General features: G+C 48.3%; 1 protein-coding gene across 1 annotated transcript; it reads right to left on the reverse strand.

Annotated features, from left to right (window-relative positions):
* Positions 1-159: 159 nt before the first annotated feature.
* On the reverse strand, positions 160-20,013 carry TBCEL (tubulin folding cofactor E like). The gene is made up of 8 exons (XM_027713664.2): positions 19,929-20,013; positions 16,314-16,463; positions 13,986-14,125; positions 11,532-11,713; positions 10,291-10,547; positions 8,597-8,723; positions 8,184-8,300; positions 160-4,251 (listed from the first exon to the last, which is right to left on the reverse strand). The coding sequence occupies exons 2-8, from the start codon at positions 16,444-16,446 to the stop codon at positions 3,933-3,935; spliced, it is 1,275 nt and encodes a 424-aa protein (XP_027569465.1). The 5' UTR covers positions 16,447-16,463; positions 19,929-20,013; the 3' UTR covers positions 160-3,932.
* Positions 20,014-24,266: the final 4,253 nt, after the last annotated feature.

A 24,266-nucleotide genomic window follows, 5' to 3' on the forward strand; every position in this document is an offset into this window, starting at 1 on the left:
ATTCCATCACTAAGTCTGCGAGCAAACCAAAGGCAAGTCGTGGGAGCGGGAAGAATATCCCCCATGAGAGAAACCAGAATAAAAAACGAGATGGACTTACAGTTCTTTTTCTTTGAAATTACACATGGATGCAACATTAACAGGGAGCAAGAACAGATCTTCATGTTTAAACTATATTTGAAATTTCCAGTAACTGCAGGAAAGCAATCACAGAGGCAAAGGCCCGAGATGGTTGAAGCCCCTCGAACGAACGTTGCTCTGGGGAAGGCGTCTCTCTGCCTCCTACAGAAGTGCCACATCCAAACGAGGGAGGCACAGCTGCCAGGAATACATATTTTAGCCTCTGGGCTGCTTCCAGCACCTCGTTTGCATTTTCAAATCTGCACACGAACAGAACCTACAGAATTTCATTTACAAGCGAAAACCGGCAACCGAGGAGGCAGAGCCAGTGCCAGAGATTCCAGACCCAAGGAGGCCCTCCCCAGAGGCAGCTCCTCCGGGCCACCCTGGGCCACACTCTCACCTGCCACTAGGATGTGTGCAGCTCCCAAAAAAACGGTGTCACAAACCCCAGCGGGGGAGCAGAGGGCAGTCAGCACGCCATGAATATTCATAACATCGCCCCTTAAGCGATCCGCCCGAAACATCTGGTCAAAACACGGATAGTCAACAGCAACGTTATCCAAAAACACGAGAGCACAGCATCCAATCTCAGCACACGGAGCCGTGTGACACTTTGGTATGTAGCTGTCACCTAATTCCCGGTGAGCCAAGGGCTTGCCCGCCACGCAGACTGCCCGGGGCAGACTTTAATGCCTGAACTAGCAGGAACAGCAAAACAGCTCTTGACAAAAGTAGCCCTCTGATAGAAGGACACAAAAGCTAGGAAAGCTTGCAAATCTATTTTGTTTTCTCCAAGGAATGTGGCAGAGCCAGGGATGTTTTCACCTGGGCACAGCCCCTCCTGACTCAAACCTCCTCAATCAAACCTCCTGTCACATCAGGACCCTACAGGACTCTCAGCATCCCAAACCTCCTCTCCCACTCAGAGCCCTCTCCTCTCTCCAAGACATGGTCCCTGTTAAGTACCGACATGGCACATGCACAAGACCCTTTCCCAAGAGGTATTACAAAAGGAAAGGGATCTGGGGTGTTTTCCCCCATCAGTTGTGTGCCTTTGGTCCTACTTTCCAAAGTCGATCATCCGGACACATAAACTGTCTCTGGGTTTTGGATGTGACTTCCTCTCCTCGGGAAGACAGCCAAGATTTTTGGTTTCCACCCTACAAGCGTCCCACAAGCTGCACACAAGGTGAATGCCTTGAGAACCTCATCCATTAAAAACCCTTCCCTGGAGAAGTGGCAAAGTGGGGGTGTTGATATTGTGACTTCTGACCTGCCCGACCAGGGCAGCTGGGTTGGGTGTCAGCACCAAATCCCCAGCACTTGCTGACCTTGTATGTCAGTAGCTGTTCTTTCCCATCTCCCAGTTCCCATCAGGTCTGCCACAAATAAAACCAGGATTTACTGACAGTTCTGAGCCGGTGCAGGGACAGCACCATTCCCTCCAGGGACAGGCCAATTTTTAGTGGGCAAACAAACTTAAAAGCACATCCTTGGGTCTTCTTTATCATCCCATTCAGCTCTTTAATGGTCTTTGTTTATTCCCTTCTCTGAAACCCAGACACTTAATTGTGCTCAGGAAGTTGGTCAAGAGTTACAGCATCTCATTAATAGCAGGTACAATGCCATAAATACACCCACAGAGGCAATTACTGCTCTACAGAATTAGGTCAGAGACACTTTTGCATCCCTCTTGGTCGCTTACCTCGGACACTGCAGCGACTCAGGGACAACCTACTTACACTGGAGGTCAAGGGCTGAAATAGGCTTCTAATATTAAACAACCATATCTTCATAAAACTTTGCTTTATAACAAAATATCTTATTAACCACAACTTCTCCTATTCGCACGTATGTATATATATATATCATACAGAAAGTGTTGGCTTAAGAGTTCTGCTATAAGGCAGCAAATTACTTTCACTGCCCAAAACGGAAAATACATCTTCAGTAAAGCTCTAGCTTATAAAAGCATCATTTTATGTTACACTGCCACTACCTCCCTGCTGTTTTAGTTTTACAGGTCCCACAGCTCTGCAGGTACATGCTGTGGTCTCTATGCTACCTGTGGAAAGTCTTGCTCCCTTTCCTATTGCTCATCTCAACGGGGCCAAGAAATTGGTATTTTTGGCAGGGGGGTGAGGCACAAATTATTAATTTGTCTTAAATCCTCCCATTTTTAACGCTTACTTTGGATGAGGAACTACTCTCCCCTCTGAACTATCCCCACATTCTGAACCTGAAGACTATGAGATAACACTTCACCCCCTCCCCATCCTCTCCCACCCCACTTTCTAGGTGAAATATGAAGAGAAATACACAACTCCAGGAATATCAAAGGAGCTTGGTGATGTGGACAGAAGCATCATGGGAAAGAAAGTGCACATGGGGACAAGGGAGCATTTCAAAATTAAGGTCAGGAGTTCATGTGTAACTAGAGCCCTCACTGCACAGCTTCAAAAACTTTTATGCAGCTGCTTGTAACTAGGAAATCTGAAAAGTCTTCAACTTGTCAGGGAGCAGAGGAACAAGGGAAGACACAGGGAAGGGAAATAAGAGATAGGAAGGAAGGAGGATTTCACTGAACAGGAAAGGGAATCTGCTCTGCAGCAGAAAACAGGGGCTAACTTAAGCAGCAGCACAAGGGGGGGGAAGCCAATAGGGAGTGAAAACCTGCTGAACAACAAACACGAGTCTGGTTGCTTTGTTACTCAACTTGTAGGAACTGGTCTGAGCCGACACACTGTCCTGGCTCGGACCCCAAGCAGGGACCCCCAGCCAGGGGCCCCGGGGAAAGTGCTAAGGTTTGAATTCTGGTGCAACAGCAACAAACACAAACTTCAACTTCACTCTTCCTCTCCTCCCTGGAGAGGAATTTTAGCCATTCCACGTTCAGTACCAGCTGGCCAAGGTTAAGTGCATGGAGGATCTCTTCAGCATCAGGATGGACGATGGCCAGTGGGGGAAGCTCTTCAACCCCTCGCTGACCTGTTACTCTAAAAGCCCTTCCAACGCAACATCCATCCCACCACACTCCAAAATTCACTTTGCAGCACACCCAAGGGTCCCGTTGCCCCCAGCCTGCCAGTGCTACGGGCTGCACACAGTGTGAGACGGGAACAGCCACCAAAACTTCCTGGTTTTCCCCCAAATCAACGTGGATACAGGGCGTGTGTTCTGAAAAGAAAGCTTCTTTCTGCTAAATTCTCTTTCTTTCCCCCATTTTGTGCACTCCTAGAAACCAAACCAGCGGAGTGAAGTGGATGCACTAAGTACCTGAGCTCTGAATCAAGCGGAACAAATACTGTTGGAGATCTTGTCTGTGAACTCGAGCACAACAAAAGGTTGGGACAGCACCAAGCTGCAAGGAAATACTTCAGCAAGCTCGAGCCACAGTCGGGTAGCGAGGCCAAAGGGAGCTCTGGTGGAGCAAAACACCAAAAACTTAGGAAAAGAAAACAACAGGTCAAATTCTGCACCGAGCTGTTGTCTCCCTTATGGACCCTGGCATTCCTTAGCTTGAACAACTGACCATTCACGCCAAATCACGAGTATACCGGAGCATCAAAGGAAACATCAAGGTATTGCCCACACTGAAACACACGTCCTGAAGTCAACTGTCACCTCAAGGTCACCTGCAGTGGATGGTGGGCGTTGGTTCTCACGTCAGGGCACCTCCTCCGGGCTAAGAAATCACCTGCTACAGAAACACAACCAAACCTCAACCAACCAACCGAAACAAAAACCTTGCAAAAACTCCTTAATGCATGTGTGTGGGTGTGGGGGGGCATGTGTGTGGTCAAGAGAGGTTATTTCATTCGGGGCTCCACGTAGATTTTATCCCCATCCCGGATGCCGTAGGAGTGCAGCGCTCGGGAGCTGTACTTCATCTCCTCGGGACCAAAGGGAGCCTCCTGGTCCAGGTAGAAGAGCAGCATGTTGCTCGTGGACAGCTGCACCACAGTTTTTAAGTGCTTCTTCAGCTCTGCCACAGTCTGATCGAGGCGGATGGACATCTCCTCCACCTTATCCTGGAAGTGAACCTCCACCTTCACGCTGCTCTGAGGCCGAAGATCCACCACTGCCAAGGGTTCCAGCTTCCCGTACTTGGTGACCAGCTCGTGATACCTGAAAAATTCAACAGTGCCACAAATAGTGTGCAGTCCCACAGTGCACGTTTCACAAGTCTGAATGTTCCTCACATGAGATCACACTGACCCTCATTCAAGTATGATGACCTGGAGAGACATTCCCCAGGAATAAATTTGGGTGGTGTGAGCCCTGTTTTGTCCCCTGCCAGCAGGACACTTCACAGAGCACACACTGTTTCTCAGGCAAGACGCTGAAAAGATATTTGGAAGAAAGAGAGGACGCCACACTCACAAGTCTACAACTCCTGCTCCAGCGCAAACACTTCAGTAAAGAGTGCCAGAACCAAGCCAGTGCTCACACAGAGGACACAGCCCTCAGTTAGGATTCCCAGTGTCTGTGGCTTCATGGTTTAGCAGATTGTCAGACATCCCTGCTGTTTCCAAAGGGCCAGCTATGTCCCAAATGTTACAATCATCAAGGTGAGCCACTGCACGGTTTGGAAGGTGACAACAAAACAGGGGACTTCTTGCCAACTGATCCTTCACACCTACTCTAAAACAAGAGGGGAATTTTACCAGCAGAGCCACACACCCCACTGTCACTTTCTCCTTGGAGCCAAGTTCTCTTCCCAAGGTCCATCCCAGGGAGCCATTCCTGGCAATGGAAAGTCTGTCTCACCCTCAGCGGGTATCGCTCCCCTCAGGCAAGGCTGCATCTCCCTGCCTGGCTGGGAAAGAGGCAGAATGGCAGCACAAAACACAATGGGACTGAAATGACAAAGGCAGAGCTGCTGAGGAAAGGTAACATTTCAGAGCCCCTCCGCTCTGCCCAGCACAGAAAGCGCTTTTTGTTCCCGCTCCCAGCCCGAGCTGAATGCGATCGGTGCCGTGTCACGGCCCCTGTCGAGCAATGATGGGACCTGGCAGGCTGGGAGACCCCAGGGAGTCCTGCCGGAGGCAGGAATGTTCCTGGAGAACAGCAGCCCCTCTGTCTGCTGGGAAGTGAGGTAAGGGCCACAACGCACTAGGATTTCCCCAGTCTCACGGACAAACCGAGCCTTCCCCAGGGCACAGCGTCCAAAGGCAGCCTGGTGCCCTGCTCTCACAGCCACCTGCTGATAGGATCAGGACTATTTGTTTGGAAAAGCCATTAGTGCTGAGAGGAGACAACACACTCCCCATATTTGACCCACCTGCAGCTACAGCAAGTGCCAACCAACGTGTCATCGACGGGGAGGGTTTCTCTGCAGCACAGTTTCCTCCAGGTCTAGAAGGATTTGTCAGCAGGGAAAGGGGCAGAGAGGTGCCCACCCCTTGCTGCTCCAAGCCCTCAGCCCACTCTGGGACATCCCTTTAACTCTCACCATCTCTGCTGCTGCAGACCAGCAACACTTCCTTATGTGCCAACTGGAATTACTGTCCTGACTGGTGCACTGAGGGCAACTGCAGTGAACTGGGCTGACGGTGGGGAGAGGATAAAGAGGGGGGCAAATTTCGAGCAAGTTGAGAGAGAGAAGCACCATCAGTGGGCTAAGATGACCCAAATATGTGCTGTTAACACATGGAGGGTCAGGCAACACTGTCTTAAATTTTCTTGTGTTGAGGGAAGGCAGAAGCAGCTCTGCAGTCTGCCCCTTGTATGTGAGCTGCAAAGAAGATCGGGAGTCTGAGTGACTGGCTTCCCTCAGATCAATAAGGATGAAGGCACACTGCTTATAAGGTTCTTTTGTACCCCGATAATAGGCACCCCGGAGACTTTTCTAATCACCCTTGCAGACACTGGCTGCCAGAGCAGAGGATGCTGAAGGATTGAGCCTGGCTAAAAGTGCCTCTGATACTCTGCAGATAAACAGTGGCCCAGACAAGCAGAGGAGTCATTAAAAACCCAGAGACACGGCGACGTCACTCCAGGAGACAGCCAATATTGGATTGTACACTCAGTGCTCCCTCTAACCCACGGCATCCAGAGAGATAAATTGTTCCTTCCATTCCCCTCCCTCCCTGATCCCTTCCAGCTGCAGCCTGGGAAGACACAAACGCAAGCAGGGGGGGTTCTCCTGGCAGAGCTTATCTCACGCTGCACCTTGGCAGTCTCCAGGGGGGCTGCTCCCACTGGGAAGTTTTCCGTGCTCCAGCGTGTCCTCCCTCTGCTCCAGGCAGCACTGCAATGCAGATGCTGTACCCCCAGCAACAACATGTGTGTCCTGATTAGATTCTAATTACAAACCACCTTTGGAGAGACCACACCAGATCTGGGAGCAAAGAAGGGGAAGCTTTAGCAACAAACAGACACAAAATCCCTCTGCAAAGAATGCCAGGTTTCCCTTCCTACAAGGGCTGCTGCCAAAGGCCCAGGAACTGAAACCCAGCCCTCAGCACTGGGGACACTCTCAGCCATCTGCAGCCTCACTAGAAAATAGCCTGTAGTGGCACACAACCCCTCCAGGACAGAACAACCCTCTTTAGTAGCTGCAGGAGTCTCTTGGAAACGCTGCACAGATGAAGGGATTCAGACAAAGAGGCCATTGATCACGAAAAAGGCAGTAAGAGTGTTTAAAGGTTAGGAAACCAGAGGGGGAGGTAATCTTCCTAGCAGGTTGGTCAAAATCAGCCTGGTTTTCTTGGATGGGTGAGATATTAGTGATCTCTTAAATGAGATCCCACCTGGAAAGCGACCCCAGTGGGGTGGGGATATGTAACCATGTGGGTGCACACAGCCTGTTCCCAAAGTCCATGTCCAGAGACATGAAACAGCTTTCTTAGAAATAAAATGTTATGGAATATAATCCATTTTGGGAGCATCACCATGAGCTCACAGCCCCTGCCTCCCCTCCCTCTCCCCTGCATTCTCTGCTTCTATCACTTCCAATATGTCTTCCAATTTTTACGCTTCAAGGGTTTCTAAAATTACAAGCCAGGACTTGTCCTCAGGAAAAGGCACAAGAGGGATCACCAGCTGTCTTGTCTCCCTGACTACACGAGTGTCCTTTGCCTCTGAACTGACCCCAGCATGCCTTTAACAAATGTTATAATCACTGAACCTATCAGGATTCATGAAAACCACCCTGCCCTCATGCTCTATCCCAGCCTTACTGTACCAGGTCACAGATCCAGTGCTTTAGGAAAACAAGAGATATTTTACCTAAGAATTAAGCTGGGGGAAACACTGACCAGCCAGTGTAAACACTGACCAGATTCCATTTGCACCTTTGTCATCCATTCCAGGCCATACCTTTGACCTTCAGTGTGTCCCCACCTCTGTCTGTCCCCTCAGAGTCACACACAGAGTCTTGTCCTACCCCTTTTCTGTAAAAAAAGGGCTATAAGGCTTTGCTGTCAAAAAGCACATGAGGGTTCTAGGGCAAAAGGCACAGAAAGGCAGTGGCCTGATGGTCCCTGATCCTTCCTCAGCCCATTAGGAGCAGTAAGTAGATGCTGGCACAGAGTTCAAGTTCATTAGTTTAACCAAGATGAACGGGTCATTGGCTATACTTTTCTGGCAAAGAAAACCCATCAGGCTTGTGATTTGCAGGCCTGAAAATGAGGGGACAGCTTCCTGTTGCCAGTCACATTCCACACACCAGATGGTCAAGAGGATTAGATGCCCTGGCCTGGCACCAGAGAGCACGATCTGCCCAGGCTTTGGGGCGCTCCCAAACACAGGTGGATTATGAAGGGAGCCATCAGAGGGGCCAGGAAACAATGAAGATCATGAACTGAACAGTCAGGTTGTTTAATGGCACTTGACACAGAGGATTTAAGACCGAATTTGACTCAGGAGTGATCCTACAGGTCCTCAGACAACACCCTAAAATAACGACTTCAGCTAAAAGAGACAGGATTCCAAGGTAGGAGGAAAGATGGAACAGTTAGCAGGATTTCCACGTAACATCACCTGTTCAGTGACCTGTTTTTTAGCCTCCCCACCCTCCTGCCCCTGCTCTCCACTGCACAGCAAAGAATTCACACCTGAATGGCACCTCCTCCTCCGGGAACTCCATGTAATATCGGATGAAGAATCTCTCCGAGTCCTCTCGCTCCCCATCGGCAACGATGCTCCCATTGAGCTTGATGATGGATGGCAACCTGCAAGCAAGACACCAAGTTTCATGCACTTTCTCCAGGCACATTCAAGATTAAGCATTTTCATTTCACCACATCACATGCACAGGCACGTTTGAGACCCAAAATCTCCTCTGGGAAGCAGAGAAGTCAGACGACATTTCTGCTCCTCCAACTTTCCTCACACAACAAAACCAAGCTCCAAATCTTTCTGAATTCACACAGAACCCCATCTCCTACTCCTTTTCCCACAAATACCTGCTCCCACCCGTTCCCTGTCACCTCAAGCTCCTGCTGAGCAGAACAAAGAAGGAACAGACCTGGCTATTAGCAGCTTCCTGCGCTCCTCGGTGGTGTAGGACTGCAGCAAAGGAATTCCCAGCAGCTTCACTTCCTCGAGCTTGGGAAAAGAATTTAACTTGTCAATGTCTTCCCAGCAGTGCAGACCTGCTCAGAAGGAAAGACTTGTGTAAACAAACACCGACAAAACCTTGTGTATCCAAGACAATCAGAACACGTGTGACAGGTGAGTGTCACTGCTCTTCCTTTCGCTCACGAAGTGCTGAAAAAAAACCCTCCTTTTTTTTGCTTACAAGACAGAGTAGCTGAAATTCTCTTGTGCTGTTTTCCAAGTCCAGAAGGATGATCTCCACGGCTTAGTTTTTCATGGATATGGATCACTCAGTGTTTGGCCTTGCTGCTGAGGACTGACCAGCATCAGTTATGATGGCTGTGTCTATAATGGGATGTTGTCTTCACAGTATTAAATTCATCAGAGTTTGTCATTCCAGGCAACACTAAATAGCCATCAAGTGGCTTTACCTTGCACACATGACTACCTTGAGTCCTGTTTCTGCTCACAACCCAACAATAAAACAGTCCCAGAAGCCACCCAGGCATTAAATGAAAAAGGCTTTAACTCGATTTCAGCCCCCTCCAGAGCTGGTATTTGGGATAACAAAGCAAGCAGGGAGAGTAAATAAAAAAACCTGAGGATTGAGCACCAGTAAAGCCCTGAGAGATCAACACAACTCGTAGAGTCTTCACATGACACGATTTTGGAGTGCAGCAGCTTTGTCTAAAAACCCCAAGAAGTTTAACACACTCCTTGGGATTTCCACTTGACTTCCAGCTCCCAAAACATCAAAATGCATTACAGAACCCAGAGTTCTTAAATACCTGGCATCAAAACTGCAAAACTCCTTACCACAGAGGCACTTGTTCCTCAGTGAGACAGTGCTTTCAAATCCAGCCTAACAGGCTTTTCCTCCTCTAGTTAGCTTTAAGCCTTTATTACAGGGAATCCTTGATGCTTCCATTGTAAAGCATGTTAATAAAGCACCTTCTACCTGCCTGACACTCAACCAGCACTTGCACAGCATATAAAGCTGTAAAGAACAAAAGCTGATGATGCATCAGGTACTCCTGCAGATGGACTTGTGCTGCATGTGTCATCTCATAAACACATCACAGCCCTGCAGCTCTTTCTCTCCGAGCACAGGGTGCTCTTCCCAATATTCCAAACGCTCATTCTCTGTCTGGAGCTGAAAATTCTCTGGGGCTGAAGTGTAAAAGCAGCTTCAAGCATAGTTTGTGGTGAGCTCCTAATGACTGAGCACAGGTGACAGACAGCTTCTGGTGACAGGCAGCTTGATATGTGCTGCACACCTGCACAGACCCTCATTCTACCCGAGATAAAATGGGGAATAAAAGAAAAACGGGATCCTTTCATCCTCTCCACTGCCAGACATTTATTTATCCTTCTCCAGCCAGGAGAGCACCTGAGGCAGGGATGTGAAACAGAGGGAAACTACTCACATCAAAAACCTTTGCCAGCTCATTTTGAGTAACTGCTGGTCCACACTACTCTGCCTCATCTTTGATAGCGATGACTACCCAAAGCAGCAGGCAAAGCCCACAGAGATGGGCTTGTTGTCACCTACAGGGGAGGGGAGCTCTGATCAACCAGTCATTCCTCCTGAGAACAAATCCCCTCCTGCTCCCAGGCTCTCACCTGATTTGTGCAAGTTGATGGATCTCAGGTTGGGGAACAGCCTTGCCAGGGAATCTTCTGTCTCTTCGATGGTGGTGAGGTTGTTGTTAGCCAGAATAAGTGTGTCCAGGGATGGAAACATAATTCCCAATTTTCGAATTTCAGTCCAGTCTTGAAGATTATTGTCAGTTATGTGGAGTAGTTTGAGAGACTGGCAGCAAACAGGAGAACAAGACACTGTTTCGTAGTCGTTAAGGCACAGGAAGAGCTCCTCCAAGCTGCACAGGGGCAGAAGGATCATGTCAGCACCTCAACACACCTTGAGAAATGGTATTTCAATTTTATGTGATTTTAACACAACTTTCCAAAGTGATTTACAACCCTTGAGAGCTCCACTACACCTCTGTTCCCATCCATAAACCTTCTACAGAGATTAAAAAAAAACCTCCAAGTGTTTCCCTGGCCTCCCAGGATTAAATTTTTAACACATTGCTTGGGGTTACCTTCCACATTTGTGCTCAGCAAGCCACCAACCCAACTCCAAAAGTGATTGGTACCTGCTCCCAGTGCTCACCACCTAATTTAAAATGGTCTTTTGATACAACACTGATTATGATTCCCCCCCCCACATCACTAGTTCAGTCAAAGATTCCCATTAAAGAAAGAACAGATTTTCAGACAACTAAAGTTTTCAGACACCTAAACTGGCTCTCCCATTCCCAGGGAAGTGGAGGTTGGCCACACAGGATATTCTGGTGTCATCAGCTCTGCTCACAAAGCCACACAAATGTGTCATCAAAGTGAAGCCAACGAGGACATCCATGGGAGCAGAATGCCAAGGTGGCCCGTGGCCAAGCCACAGAAAATCAACACTTTTGCACAGAAAAGCAGGATGAACCATGACTTGACAAGTGGGTACAATCCCACTCAATCCCTGGTGCAGGTATGCACTGCACCACTCACTGTGCAGTGACTCACAGGACAGTGGGTCACCTCCCACATTTTTGGGGTGATTATCCATCCATCTCTGGCATTTAGATTCGGAGGAGAAGCTCCAGGCTTTGCAGTGCCACACAAGTTCAGCTTTTAATACAATGTAAAGCATTCCCCTGGCCAGTTCCCAAACTCCCAAAGAAAAAACAAAAAATCTCTTTGTTTTTTAATCAACGATGTTCTCGTCCCTTACCACGAAGTTCAACAACCCAGCCTTGACCTGCTTGCAGCAAACAGCCCTTTTTCTACACCCAACTTCCCAGGCTTACTCAGGTAATTCCTGCAGGATGGTGTGCACTGTTTCCCAGGAAGCTTTGCTGTTGTTGAGCACAAGTTTGCGAACGCCAGCGAAGGACCCAGCGCAACTTCTCTCTAGAACGGACAAACTGAGAGGGTTGGAACTCAAGTTTAGAAACTCCAAGTGGGGAACGTTGGACACAATTTTACTGACCTAATGGGGAGGGAAAACAAACAAAAAAAAAAGAAAAAGAGAGAGAAAGAAAGCAATGTGTGTCAGGCAGTAATCAGAGCTCAAGCAAAAATATCCCACCTCCTAAAAGGGGATCACCTCAAGCCAAAGGAGTGATATGGGGGAAAACACAGGGCTTCTGGATATCCACCTGTAATTCATACTCCAGCTATTCCTGATCTAGATGGATTGGTTAATTGCTCATTTGCCTCAACAGTTCGTTTCATTACACTCCCTGAGCAGCTTGATAAGAGATGGTCAGTCCCTTGGGAGAGGTCATAAAATCCACCTCAACCCCAAGCAGGAGCCAGCAGGCCAGGCCTCTCTCAGGAGGGAGGCATCATCTTGCCACCTCTCTTGAGTTTGTGGCCAACACTGGCCACTTGCTCAGCCTTTCACTGCTCCCTAGAGCTCAGTCAATCCATAAAGAACACCTCACATCAACCTCGTTTCCCTCTTTGCCTCAGTGGGAAGCAGCTTCCAACACCATCCACACACCAGTTGCACTGGCAAACTGGGGATTTGCAGTGCCTGGGACAGCACTGGGAGTGAAGAGCTCAATGCAAAGTGAGCAGACAGAAGAATGAAACTCGTTATGTTTTCCACGACCAGGATAATTGAATGCTGGCCTTTTTTAATCTGTGGGTGATCCCACGGGTGGGAAAGGCTGCTACAAGACCAGAGGCCAAAGCAAAGCCAGCTAAAGCCCCTGAGATGGAAGTTCAGTTCAGGGACAGTCAAAGAATTGACATTCAGGGAAAAAGACATTAATCCAGAAAATAATTATGAGTCAGAGAACACCTGTCTGGAGAGCTCTGTTCCACAAAACAACTGGGATGGGAGGAGATGGGGCAGACCAGGACACACACAGGTCACTAACTGGGCCCAGTTGTTGGCAAAGGGTGATTGCCTCATGTAGAGACTGAATTCAAGTGTGGCAAACATGAGGTAATGACCCTGCCCCACTTCACACCTCATCCTGGGTGATGTCATGTGTTGGGTGCTACACCTCAGGAATTAAGCAGACAAACTGGGTGACATCAGCCCAACAAAAGCACAGGATTTAGCAAAACTGGCCTACGATGAAGGATAGAAAAAACTGGGTTTTTTCAGTATTATGCTAAAATAATAAAAGGAGACATGAAAGCTCTTCTTCAGGGTATAAGGGAACAGCAGTGGATGCTCCTCTGTGCCTGCTGAGAGCAGGGCAGGGAGTAATTGGCTTAAACTGCTGCACAGGAGGCTGAAATGACTCAGTTTAGACCAGGAGGTTATTAGCTAAGCACGGGAACAGGCCACCCAGGGAGCTGGAATCACCCCCACGAGCAGTTTTTAAGGGAGGTATTTATCAGTTGTGGATGGGCTATGAAAACATAAACCTGTCTCAGAGGAAAGGGTCAGTGTTCACAGAAGGCTTTCAGTTCCAGGGCAGCCTACAGAGGCTGAACACAGAGCAGGGTGCAAGACATGGAGCTCATGAGTGACCAGTGTGTGTGCAGCTCTCCCAGCTGGAGATGTGAGCCCCACTGAGCTGGGACATTTCTGCAAACACGAACAGGAATTTGACACAAAAAACTACAAAACATCCCACTGTTTTCCACCTATTTCCAACAATAAACACTAACATAAAAGGAGAGCATAATCCAACGAGGAACTTAATGACACTTGAGCAGACTGAGATTGTTTTACTCACATTACATTGCATTTATCGAGCTTATTTCACCCAAGTGCTTTGAAGGATTTTACAGTAGCATTTAGAATTAATTAATGAGGCTTCAGAAATACCCTTTGTGGTAAATGTTACTAAATCTGTCTTGCAGATAAGGAAATTAAGGTGGAGAGAGAATAAATACCTTGCCCACCATCACAAAATCAGTGGCAAAGCCAGGAATCAACTGGACCCCCTCAGTTCTTACTCTGTTAAAAACTGCACTGCCCATTAACCTCTTGATGTTAGAAATGCCAGTTCCAGTGCTTTGCACAATAAAATAACATCAAAATGTATATTTTTCACCCACAGGCCAGGACTGTAAGTCTCAAGGTAAATGCAGTGAAGTGCCAAACTGGATTAATTTCACCCCCTTCATCGCTCGGTTGCTGTCGAGGTAAATAAAAATCAGCTTCAAAGACGAGAAAGCAGCCACTAAAAATGCAGCTCCCTCCCCTTTAAACGAACAAAGTGCTGCCATAAATGTAAATATAATTTGCAGCCACAGTAAGAGCCTTCAGGAAGGTGCAGATGCCACCGTTTTACCTCGTGCCAGTCTTCCAGTTTGTTGTCAGAGAGGTCGAGCTCGAAGACGTGGGCGCAGAAGGCGGCGATCTCGTTCTCATCCCCGGCACAGGTGATGCCACAGCTGTTCAGCACCAGCACACTCGGCAGGTTCAGGCGGTCTGGGACAAGGGGAAAAGAGAAGCTGCCCCCTGGTCAGCACTGAATTTTAGTTACAGAACCTCCAAAAGCAAAAAAAACCCGCCGGTCGTTCCCAGATTTAAGGAGCTCGGGGTAAACGTGGGTTTTATGACAACTGACTGGCGTCATCACAAAGTCTTTTTGATTCTACACAGGCAGTACCACTCAGTATCAGTGCCCTGCAGTTACTGCATGTATTTCTGTCCACAGGCCAGTCCTCTGTCATTTATGGTGTGTCTCATATCAGTTCTTGCCAGAACTTGAGCTCTTCCCCAGGCATCTGCTGCAGCAGATAGGACACAGGACTAGGTGGAGCATTTGCTGCACTGCCAGACTCCCTTATCCTCTTGCCCTTAGTAACAGCAAGGATGTATTTAAACATTTCTTCTCTAAGTTTTCCCTTCCAAGTTCAGTGTAGAGGGTTCAGCACTCCTACAACCTGGAAAAGCTCAGGTGTCTACTCTGCTTTTACATTTCTGCTTCAGTTTTGCTCTAATGCCTTCTCAGGCAGGTAAATGTTCTCAAAGCTATTCTACAACCAAGGACCTCAACCACAGCTCGATGTGCTAAGGCCAAAACATGACAGAAAGCTGTGGATTTGTAACAGGAAACCATTTCAACTCAAGGAATCCATCTCAAGGCAAGGCAAGCCATCAGTTCTTACACTCCTTCACATACAACATGGCTTTCCCACCTCTCAGGAGTATCAAGAGCTATTAAAATTTAACAACCAGCTTCTTCCTAAATAGGTGGCCCTTTTTATCTCTCTGCTTAACACCTGACAGCTACAAAACTAGAAAGGATTCTAGGAGCAGACAATTATCTGGAGTGATCTGAGTTTCCAAGTTGTCTGGCTCATTAGTGTTTGGCTTTTTAAAGGACTGTGTTGCACCTTGGGAATTAGTCATGACGTACTTGTAAGTCATGTCTCTGTCACATTTTAAGATGTGCCCTCTTTTCAGCACCCAAACAGCTCAGGTGAGCAGGTGCTCCTTTACCTGGAGAGAGGGCACTGACTGAATCAGTCCAATTTTCTGTTTCTGTTCTTTTTGACTGACACACAGAGTGTTTTATCCTCAACTGAACTCAGGCTCTTTTCTCTCCTCTGTCAAACTCAGTTATTGGAAACCTCACCCAGCTGATTTCCATGGTTATTTTCCCCTTTGGGGCTGGTTGTGACACAAATTGACCTGATGGATGTTTGGTCAACTCGTACAGATCACGATGGGCAAGAGGTGACACAAAGACAGGGCAGCTCTGGTGGGATGAATGTGAATCTCAGACCCCTCTGTATAATCCAAGAACCAAATTCCAACATCAGAGCGTGAGGGAAGACTAAAGGGTGTCAAATGGATCTAGTTTAAAGGACACAGTGACACAGATTCTGCAGTCAGGGAGGCTCAAGGACATCCACAAGCAGCACAGAGCTTCAGACACACATGTGGCTAAACTCCCTTGAGGCAACAAGATCAGAAGCACAGGAGAGGGGATTTCTGCACTAGGTCAGAAAGCATTTGGTGCCTTGAGAAGACCAAGTACGCTTCAAATCCATCTGAGTCACTTGTCACAAAAGCAGCCTGGCTGGAGATTCAGCGACTCTTCACTGTGCTCAAAATATGTCCCCTCCTGTGTACACTGGGCTCCTGCCCCTGCAGGCATCAAACCTAAGCTGGTTGGCACTGCATGGCACCCCTGGCATGTGCACCAACCTCGCATTTAGGTCATGTGTTATGTATTTGTTAAGCCACCTCTGCCAAAATACCTGTTGCTGCAGTCAGTAATAAACCAGGATCATTAGCTTGAAGAAAATAAGCTCTGGGGACTGTTGAACCCTCAAAACTCAGACTGCACAGGGCCTTAGGTCCATCTTCCAGTGACAGGGTTGGAACTTGAGGATCTTTAAGGTCCCTTCCAACCCAAGCCACTCCATGATTCTGTTCTATTCCACAATTCTGATTTTTTTATGCTGTAGAGAAACTCACTTGTTTTTCACAGCAACCAGTTCAGTCACTGCATCACCTCTGCCACATCCCAGTCTCTCAGCTCATCGCTAAGAAACACGTTATAATACACACTATAATACATTGTGATGGTGCTTCTTTTGGCAATTCAGGGTGATTCCCCTTTCCTTGGATTCCCCCCAGATGCTCAGAAGGATCAGGAGCCTACCTTTCATGGGTGAGCCCTGTGGAGTTGCTGGGACGTGCACCCCCATGCCGGGGCCACGGCGATACGGGAAGTTTTCAGGGCTGTATTTCTCACAGAGAACTTGCATGAAACTCCTTCCACTGGGCTGGTCCATGCTCCCTTCTTGGACTTCTGGTTAGTGCAGAGAAAAACAGAGCATATAAACAGTCAGCAACTAATAAGCACCTCTAGCAGTGGTGCCTGAGAACACAGGAGAGAAAGCGGCCACTTGGGTGACGGGTTTTATTTCTGAAGCACGGATTAGTCTAGCAAGTCAAATTCAAACTCCAGATTAAAGTAAAGCATTACTTGAAAAGAAATGAAAACCAGAGGGCCCAAGCTGCACAAACACACCATCACAAGCCCTCCTTACCCCACATGCTTTTACAGGACAGTTCCAACATGCCCCAGGCTGCCAAAGGCCACTTCTGCATCTCCCAGGAGGACTGTGAGGAATCCAGAGCTCCCCTCAAACACACTGCCAGGGCAGCGAGGAGGGGAAGGAGCAAACAGCTGTTTGTGAGTAAGAGATTGCTCAAACAAGTGTTTACAAAGTCCCCTTTTCTGCTGTGTCACCAAACACTCCCCAGCACATCATTTGGCCAGACCAAAAGGCGAGTTTTGCCAGTTCCACTCTGCAGCTGCCTAATGCATCTGGAAGATAACTGTGCCCTCCCTATCTAGGCATGACACAGAACAGCACAGGAAGGAGGACTTGGCACATCACAGGCTGCTGACCTGCCTAGAAAGATACCAAGTGGCAGCTGGGACAGTATTTAGCACAAGGATCCCTCGATGGCTGGTGTTAGAGCCAGGTGGGACTAAAATTCTCTGTCCTACTTTCCTCTCTGAACTTGGCATTTTGTGGTTTTGTAAGAGAGGAGTAGAGCCTGATACATGCACCAAGAAAGAGAATCTTGTTTTTCCTGGGTTTCCAGAGGTCTTGTAGCACAAAATCTAGATATAAAATCCTGAACAAAAGTGATTTCAACTCCCCTTTGCTGAGAATCACCTGTTTAACAAGCTCTACTTTACTTCTCCATGACCAGACTTTCTAAAACACACCTATTACAAAGGAACACACCTATTACAAAGGACTTCAGTAGAATAAGCAGCAAGATAACTCAAGCCTGTTATAATTTTTAGTTTATATGTCACAAATAGGAGCTGAAAGGATTGGTCTTCCTTTAAAAAAAAACCAACAACCCACACTATTTTTAGCCCTCAACAACTGGGTTGATTCATATCTCCAACTCAACTCATGTCACTAGTCTATCCAGAATGAAAAAAGAAATCCCTGTTAGGAACAAGGCATTTAATTTTAGGCTAAAATATTCTACTTGGTACAAGAACGATGTGCATTGACAGCCAAGGCTGAAAGGCCTCATTCCAGAGTGGTTTGGGAGCTCAGTCCCATCCCATGGACAGGCAGTGCTTTCCAAACACACATTCAGACCTCCTGGTCTGGAAATGCTGGAAGTCCCCTGTGCAGAAAGCCTTCTGTCCTTCACATGGCTTTTCTGCCAACTCCATTCCTCTCTGTCTGCTGAGCAAACATCAGCTGGAAATTCCACATGAGAAACTCCCCTTAACATCCCACTAGAGGCAAAAACCGGTGTTTTCAGCTACAGTGGGAAAGCAATCCAGAGCTGAGGAAAAAAACTAACGACATTCACATCCAACGGCTTTGAATCATCAACATTTTCCTTCCCAAGCTTTAGTTTTGCACACCAGTGCCTTTGTTAGATGACAGAAATGTCAAGGAGTGTCAGTCACCTCTTCCACTTCCCTCCCGCGGGGTGTCACAGTCACTGTAATCACGTCATGCACGTGGCTTCCCTGAATCCCTACAATTATTCCAGAGCAAGGAGCAGCACAATGTGCTAAGCAAGGATGACAGGATCCAAGGGAATGTTGTCAACACAAGGGCACGGGGTGACCTGCAAGGTGCACGTCCCTGAGTGTTTCCCTGCTGACAGCACGAGGAACAATCCACAGCCTAAAATAACTCTGGGGTTTCTAAAGGACAGCACAGACTGCAAACGATGCACTGGGCCTCTGGAAGATGTCAGCAAACAGCCTCTGTTGGTCTATTTAAATGCTCTGCTGGAGTGGCAAACAACAGAGAATGTTAGGATGGTTTGGGTTGGAAGGGACCCCAAAGATCATCTCATTCCAACCCCCTGCCATGGGCAGGGACACCTTCCACTAGGTGGAAGACACGTCCAAACTGGCCTTGGACACTTCCAGGGATGGGGCAGCCACAGCTTCTCTGGGCAACCTGTGCCAAGGCCTCCCCACCCTCACAGGGAGGAATTCCTTCCCAGTATCCCACCTAAACCTACACTCTCTGTCAGTTTGAAGCCATTCCCCCTTGTCCTGCCCTTATCAATAGTCTCTCTCCATCTTTCTTGTGGTTCCTTCAGGTCCTGGAAGGCCACCATAAGGTCACCCCAAAGCCTTCTCTTCTCCAGGCTGATCAATCCCAACTCTCCCAGTCTTTCCTCACAGCAGAGCTGCTCCATCCCTCTGATCATCTTGGTGCCTCTCTGGACTCACTCCATGTCCTTCCTGCGCTGGGACCTCACAGCTGGAGGCAGCACTGGGAATTGTCTGCAAACAGGAGCATGACCCTGCCTCAAGATTCCAGGGAAAACCAGGGTGCTGCTGCAGCTGGTGAGGGATGTGGAAAGAGAACACTAGAAAAACACGAAAAACACTTCCATCCCCATGCTGTGTGAGGAGAACAAGAGACCCTGGAGGAGAATGGCACCACTAATGACATGCTAATGAAATTCCAGAGCCACTCGAAGGCCTGCAGGCCAGATCCTGAGTAGTCACACACCAAACACATCCTGACGTGTTTGTACACAGGAAAAACAAAGCAATAAGGAATGGATGAACAGCATAAACATCAGCCTGGAAGGAGCTGGAAGGTCCTTCTCCCGAGACATGATTCAGGAGAATTATTTTTTATGTGATCTCAAGAGACAGAAAAGTGAATCACAGAACCACAGAGTCCCAGAAGGGGTTGGGTTGGAAGGGGACCTTGAAGATGGTCTAATTCCAACCCCCCTGCCGTGGGCAGGGAAAGCCTATCAGGATTTAGCAGGGATAATATTAGGGCAGGCAAAGTGACCACCAGGGCAAGCCACTGCATGAAGCCCAGCACGGCTGTGTGCTCACACTGCTGGGAGCAGCCGGCACCGGCAGCAGGACTGAAACCGCCCCAGGGACACCCGGCTGACCCCGTGCCACGCTCCTGCCCCGAACTGACTCCGTGCCACCGACCCAGCAATTCCCATGGTGGGGCTGCCGTAAATCCCACCCGGGGCGAGCCGGAGCGGTCCCTGCCCGTGCTGCTGGGCGGGATGAGCGCCCAGTGCCCCCGGACAGCCCGTGGGCCTCCCCCGGACGCCCCCGCCCGCCCCCGCTCCCCTCACACAGGCCCCTCACAGCCCCGGGTGGCCGCGGCCCCGCCGCCCCCGCGCCCCGCCGGCCCCGCCGCGCTGCCGGGGTGTGCCAGGGTGTGCCAGGGTGTCCCTGTCGCCCCCCTGTCCCCTCCTTGTCCCCCCTCTGTCCCCCCGTCCCCCTCACCCAGGCCCGGCCGCCTCGTCCCGCATCGACCCGGAAGCAGCTCCAAAACATCACGTGACGCCGCGGCGATCACGTGACCGTGCCACCCTCCCCGGTTGCCACGGAAACGGCGACGCTCGTGACGTCACCGGTGTCCCCAAAGCGGGGTTTTCCCCGGGATAAACGCGGCCGGGCGGGTCAATGGGGGTGATCCCGTGTGAGGCACAGCTGGGCTGCTGCGCCCGTTTCTGGGCTCCTCAGGACAACAAAAAGCTCCTGGGGACGCCTTAAGGTCCTTAAGATCCTTAAATCCTATTATACAGAATTTTAACGCAGCTTTTAACGCTTCACAACTCACCGCCCCTTGTGCCAAATTCTTGAGGTTCTGCTTAGCGTCCTTTCCAAGGAAAGATTTCAGCAAAAACACCTAATTTGTACAGAGAACATAACACACACTGTTAGATACAACTTTAGACTAAACTAGAGGAGAGGGAGAGAGATTTGTATTCCAAATGTGTCAAATGGGACCACCAGCCCAGTTTAGGGAGGTGTGCCCAGGGAAAGGCCTGAGGGTGGTCTGGAGGATGGACAGTTTTGGGGCCATGATGTTAGGTATGATAATTAGCCAGTATTATAAAATTATAACAGCTATTCTGTGCGCTTGTGCTTAATTATGTTTTATGCACCTTAAGGCCTTAATTAAAGATTTGCTCTTAACAAATTGTCCAGAGAATTTTTCTCTCATTTTAGGCAACACTGGAGCAGGACCAGCGGAGGGAAACAAGGAAAATTATTTAAAATTATATAAAATTATTTAAAAATAAATACATGAAATAAAAATAAATAAATATAAGTAAATATATTTATGCCAGAGGTAGGGGAGTTGGAGGAGAGCTGCCTTAGCCATGGCTGAATGGTTGCAGGGCATCCACACCCTCTGCCCAGGCTGTAACACCATCGGGACAGCTCTATCCTGTTACCTGCACACCAGCACAGCACAATGGCAGCATTGTGGGTGCTACCCAGGCAGAGGACAAGCAAATGTGTTCAGCAGCAGCCCAGGGGGGTGAGGGACTGCTTTAACTCCTGCTCTGCCACGTATTTCCTGCCTCACCTTGGACTGACATCATGGGTTTGCACCCACAGGAGACAGACAACTCATGCTAAGCCAAGGAGGCAATTCTGGGAGCCCCAGAGCTGGACTAAGGATCTCTCAGCAGAAAATATCCCTCCCAAGAGGCAAAGCAAGCCCTGGGCAGACCATTGCCAGAGCTGGAGCCATCAGCACATCACCACAGCAGCCCCAGCTACAAACTTAAAAGCTCTGTTAGGCTTAATCATAGAATGTAATCTAATGAGATGTGCCCCAATCTATTACCACTCCCAAAATTCAGCTCCTCTGTCTCCCATTCCCTGCTTCTCCTTTGAATTGGTCTACAGCAGCTTTTTAAATAAAGCATGGGGCATGTGTCTTCAGGACATTGTTGGAGACAGTCTGACTGACTTCCTAACCTTGCCTGATGCAGAATTATGACAGATTCACATTCAGTATGTGCTGGTTCAAATTTTACCAGTAACTCTCTGTGTGGAAGGGCTCAGGGTGTGCAGGTGACATGGTCCCAATCCCATGGACCATCTCCTTGCAGTTCTGCTGTATCACCCTGTCCTCCCCACACTCCCCACAGCAGCAGCCCAAGCTGCCAGCACTGAAATACATGCATGGCTTTCATGTTCATGGACCTGTTTGCCCTTTAACACAGGGAAAACCACTTTGGTGTTCTTTCTTTTTACCCTGGTGACTCAATATTGGGGTTGTTTCACTCCTGTGCAGGCCAGCACAGATGAACATTGTGTTCAACATTGTGTTGCCTTGCTAACACTCCTTTAAAAAACTTCCCACCCACATGCTCTGAATGGCTCATTTGGTTCTTTTAATACATTCTGGAGAGAGCTTTGTCTCCATTTGGTTTCCCTTCCTCCCCTACTTCTTGTATCTGTTTCAGTGAGATAAAGAATTCCATTGCATTCAGAGGCCACACTCTTTTCCTAACAACCCTCATGGTTTTTACACAGCTCACCTGTGCTGTCTGGTTGCTAGAAGGCAGACAGAGCATACTTGAGCTGGTAACTGGCACCACAGGCCACACTTGGATTTGAAACACATTTCAGGGGCTGCTTTCTATAGTTACAGATCAAACTGGATAGAACAGATGTCTCTGTAAACCTCCACTGGGTCAGTGCTGCAAGTGTGAGAAAGTGCCTGGCCGACTTCAGAGCCCATTTCAACAGAGCTGGACAGGTCAGGGAATTGTTAACACAATATAGTCTTCCACCTCTAGGGACCAGTTTGAATTCAGGCCCAAACTAAGCCAGATTCAATGTGCTTATCACATTGGCTGCCTCATTGTTCAAGTGAAATAAGTTTGCTGGGGCTCAGTCTCCTCCTCCCTGGCACACAAGTATCCTCTTGCCGAAGTTTTTACCACCCTTGGCCCCTCCCTGGCAGGCTCCCCTTTTTCCCACAGCCACCTCCCCGGGGTTAAAGAGGCCATGGGAACTGGAATTACCTCTTTTTTTCTTGTTTCCTCCCTGTCTGGTTGTGCAGGGGATACCAACAGTGAGACTCTAACGCTGGAGCTACTTCACTGACTTTTCCATCTTATGTGACAAGAGCCTCCCAGTTCAAGTTATTTTCATGCTTTCAGAGCTGGACCTAATTAACCTCAGCAAGAAAAACAACCTCAATATCCAAAAAAAAAAAAAAAATTCCAGTCACAATCCTTCCCTCATTACTCGTGTTTCTAATTCACCACTAATTAATGTCACCCACTGTCACAGGAGTCTGAGTAGGTTCATAGGATTGCACATCCTGAGGCCAGAAGGGAACCAGTGTTACATCCAGAATAAAAGCCACAGACTCCCCTAATTTCACTGTCATTTGGTCTGAAGGCTAAAAAAACCCAAGCACGTACTCCTGAAAAATTACCTGAGACGGAGAATCCAACAGAGTCTGCGAAAAATCAAACAGTTAATTACTGATTATGCTAATTAAAAAAAAAAATAAAAGCAGGCTTCATTCCAGCCAGAGTGAGGCATCTAAACCCAATTAATTCCCAACCCACACCAATAATGTTCAAAAGGTCTCGCTGTACCCAGGGCTGGAGTGTCCCTGTCACACTTGGGGACAGGGACACACCGAGGCCACTGGATTTCCCTGGCTCACACACAGAGAGAGTGGCAGCAGCAGAGGAAGGAGCTTCTGGGAGACTCTGCTGCTTATCAGAATACTTTTCCCTATATTTAAAACACCAGGGGCTTTAGGGGGAGGATTTAAACCAGGCAATTTTCTACTCTTATTTGTACCTTTTTGATCCTTTCGCTTCTGGGTCCGGCAACCGCAACTTTCTTCATCCCCGGAGATTATTCTTCAACCCCTCCAAGAGACTTCAATTTTCTCACAAATCTCTCTTCCTTTCACTTAATTTAAACATTTATGGCCAATTCCATGATTTAATAATGAGAAATAAAATTGGAGATTTACTAAGTGTTGGGAGACGACCTTTCACTCCATCTGGGGATTAAGAAGGGAGTTAAAGGTGTGAGCCCTGTCAGCCACGCTGGCCTAACCTGAGCCTAATCCTGACAGGTACTGAGCACCATCAGCTCAGGGAAGTCCTGTGGGCTCAGAGCACATTGCACATTTGGCCCCATAGGACTCAAGCTGGCGTATAAATCCATAGCAGAGCTGTCTCATAGATATTTTGCTAATAACTTTAAAGCCTGACTTCATTTAGCACCCCTGCCAGCTGATCAACTCCAAGCTGTTTCTCCCCACACCATTAATTTAAGGTAACTGTTCACTAAGATCTTTGGTTCCGCACAAGCGCTTCCCAAATCACTTCTTCAGCCTCTGTCAATTATCCCAGACTAATGCACCTTGAAGTTACCTTTTAGAGCAAACACTACTCCACAGTCATAATTATAAAATATTACCCGTGGCCAAAAGATTGGGACAATGCAGCTTTCAAACTTCAGAAATTGAGGCTGTTCATCCGATCGTAGAGACCAAAAATAAATCAGTGCCGGTGTCGTCTCAAGATCTATTGGATTTTCATGATTTGCCAATTGTTGGCCATGTTCACAGGACCAAATGGACCTTGAGCCTTTTATCCAGTTGATTTCATTTTCTGGATGGCTGCTATTAGATAAAGGCAGCTTCCTCAGGTGCCGCTGCAGTGGCACTGGCCATCAGTCTGGCAAATCAAATCCCACACACTCGGGGCTGGCTCGCTCCTCTGGCTGCTCTCTCACCCTCTCCATCACGGTGTGGGTTCTCTTGGGCACTCAGGGCAGGATGCA

The sequence above is a fragment of the Pipra filicauda genome, unplaced genomic scaffold, assembly GCF_003945595.2.
Source record: "Pipra filicauda isolate LSUMZ 115617 unplaced genomic scaffold, ASM394559v2 scaffold182_size1470994_pilon, whole genome shotgun sequence".
NCBI classification, from domain to species: domain Eukaryota; kingdom Metazoa; phylum Chordata; class Aves; order Passeriformes; family Pipridae; genus Pipra; species Pipra filicauda.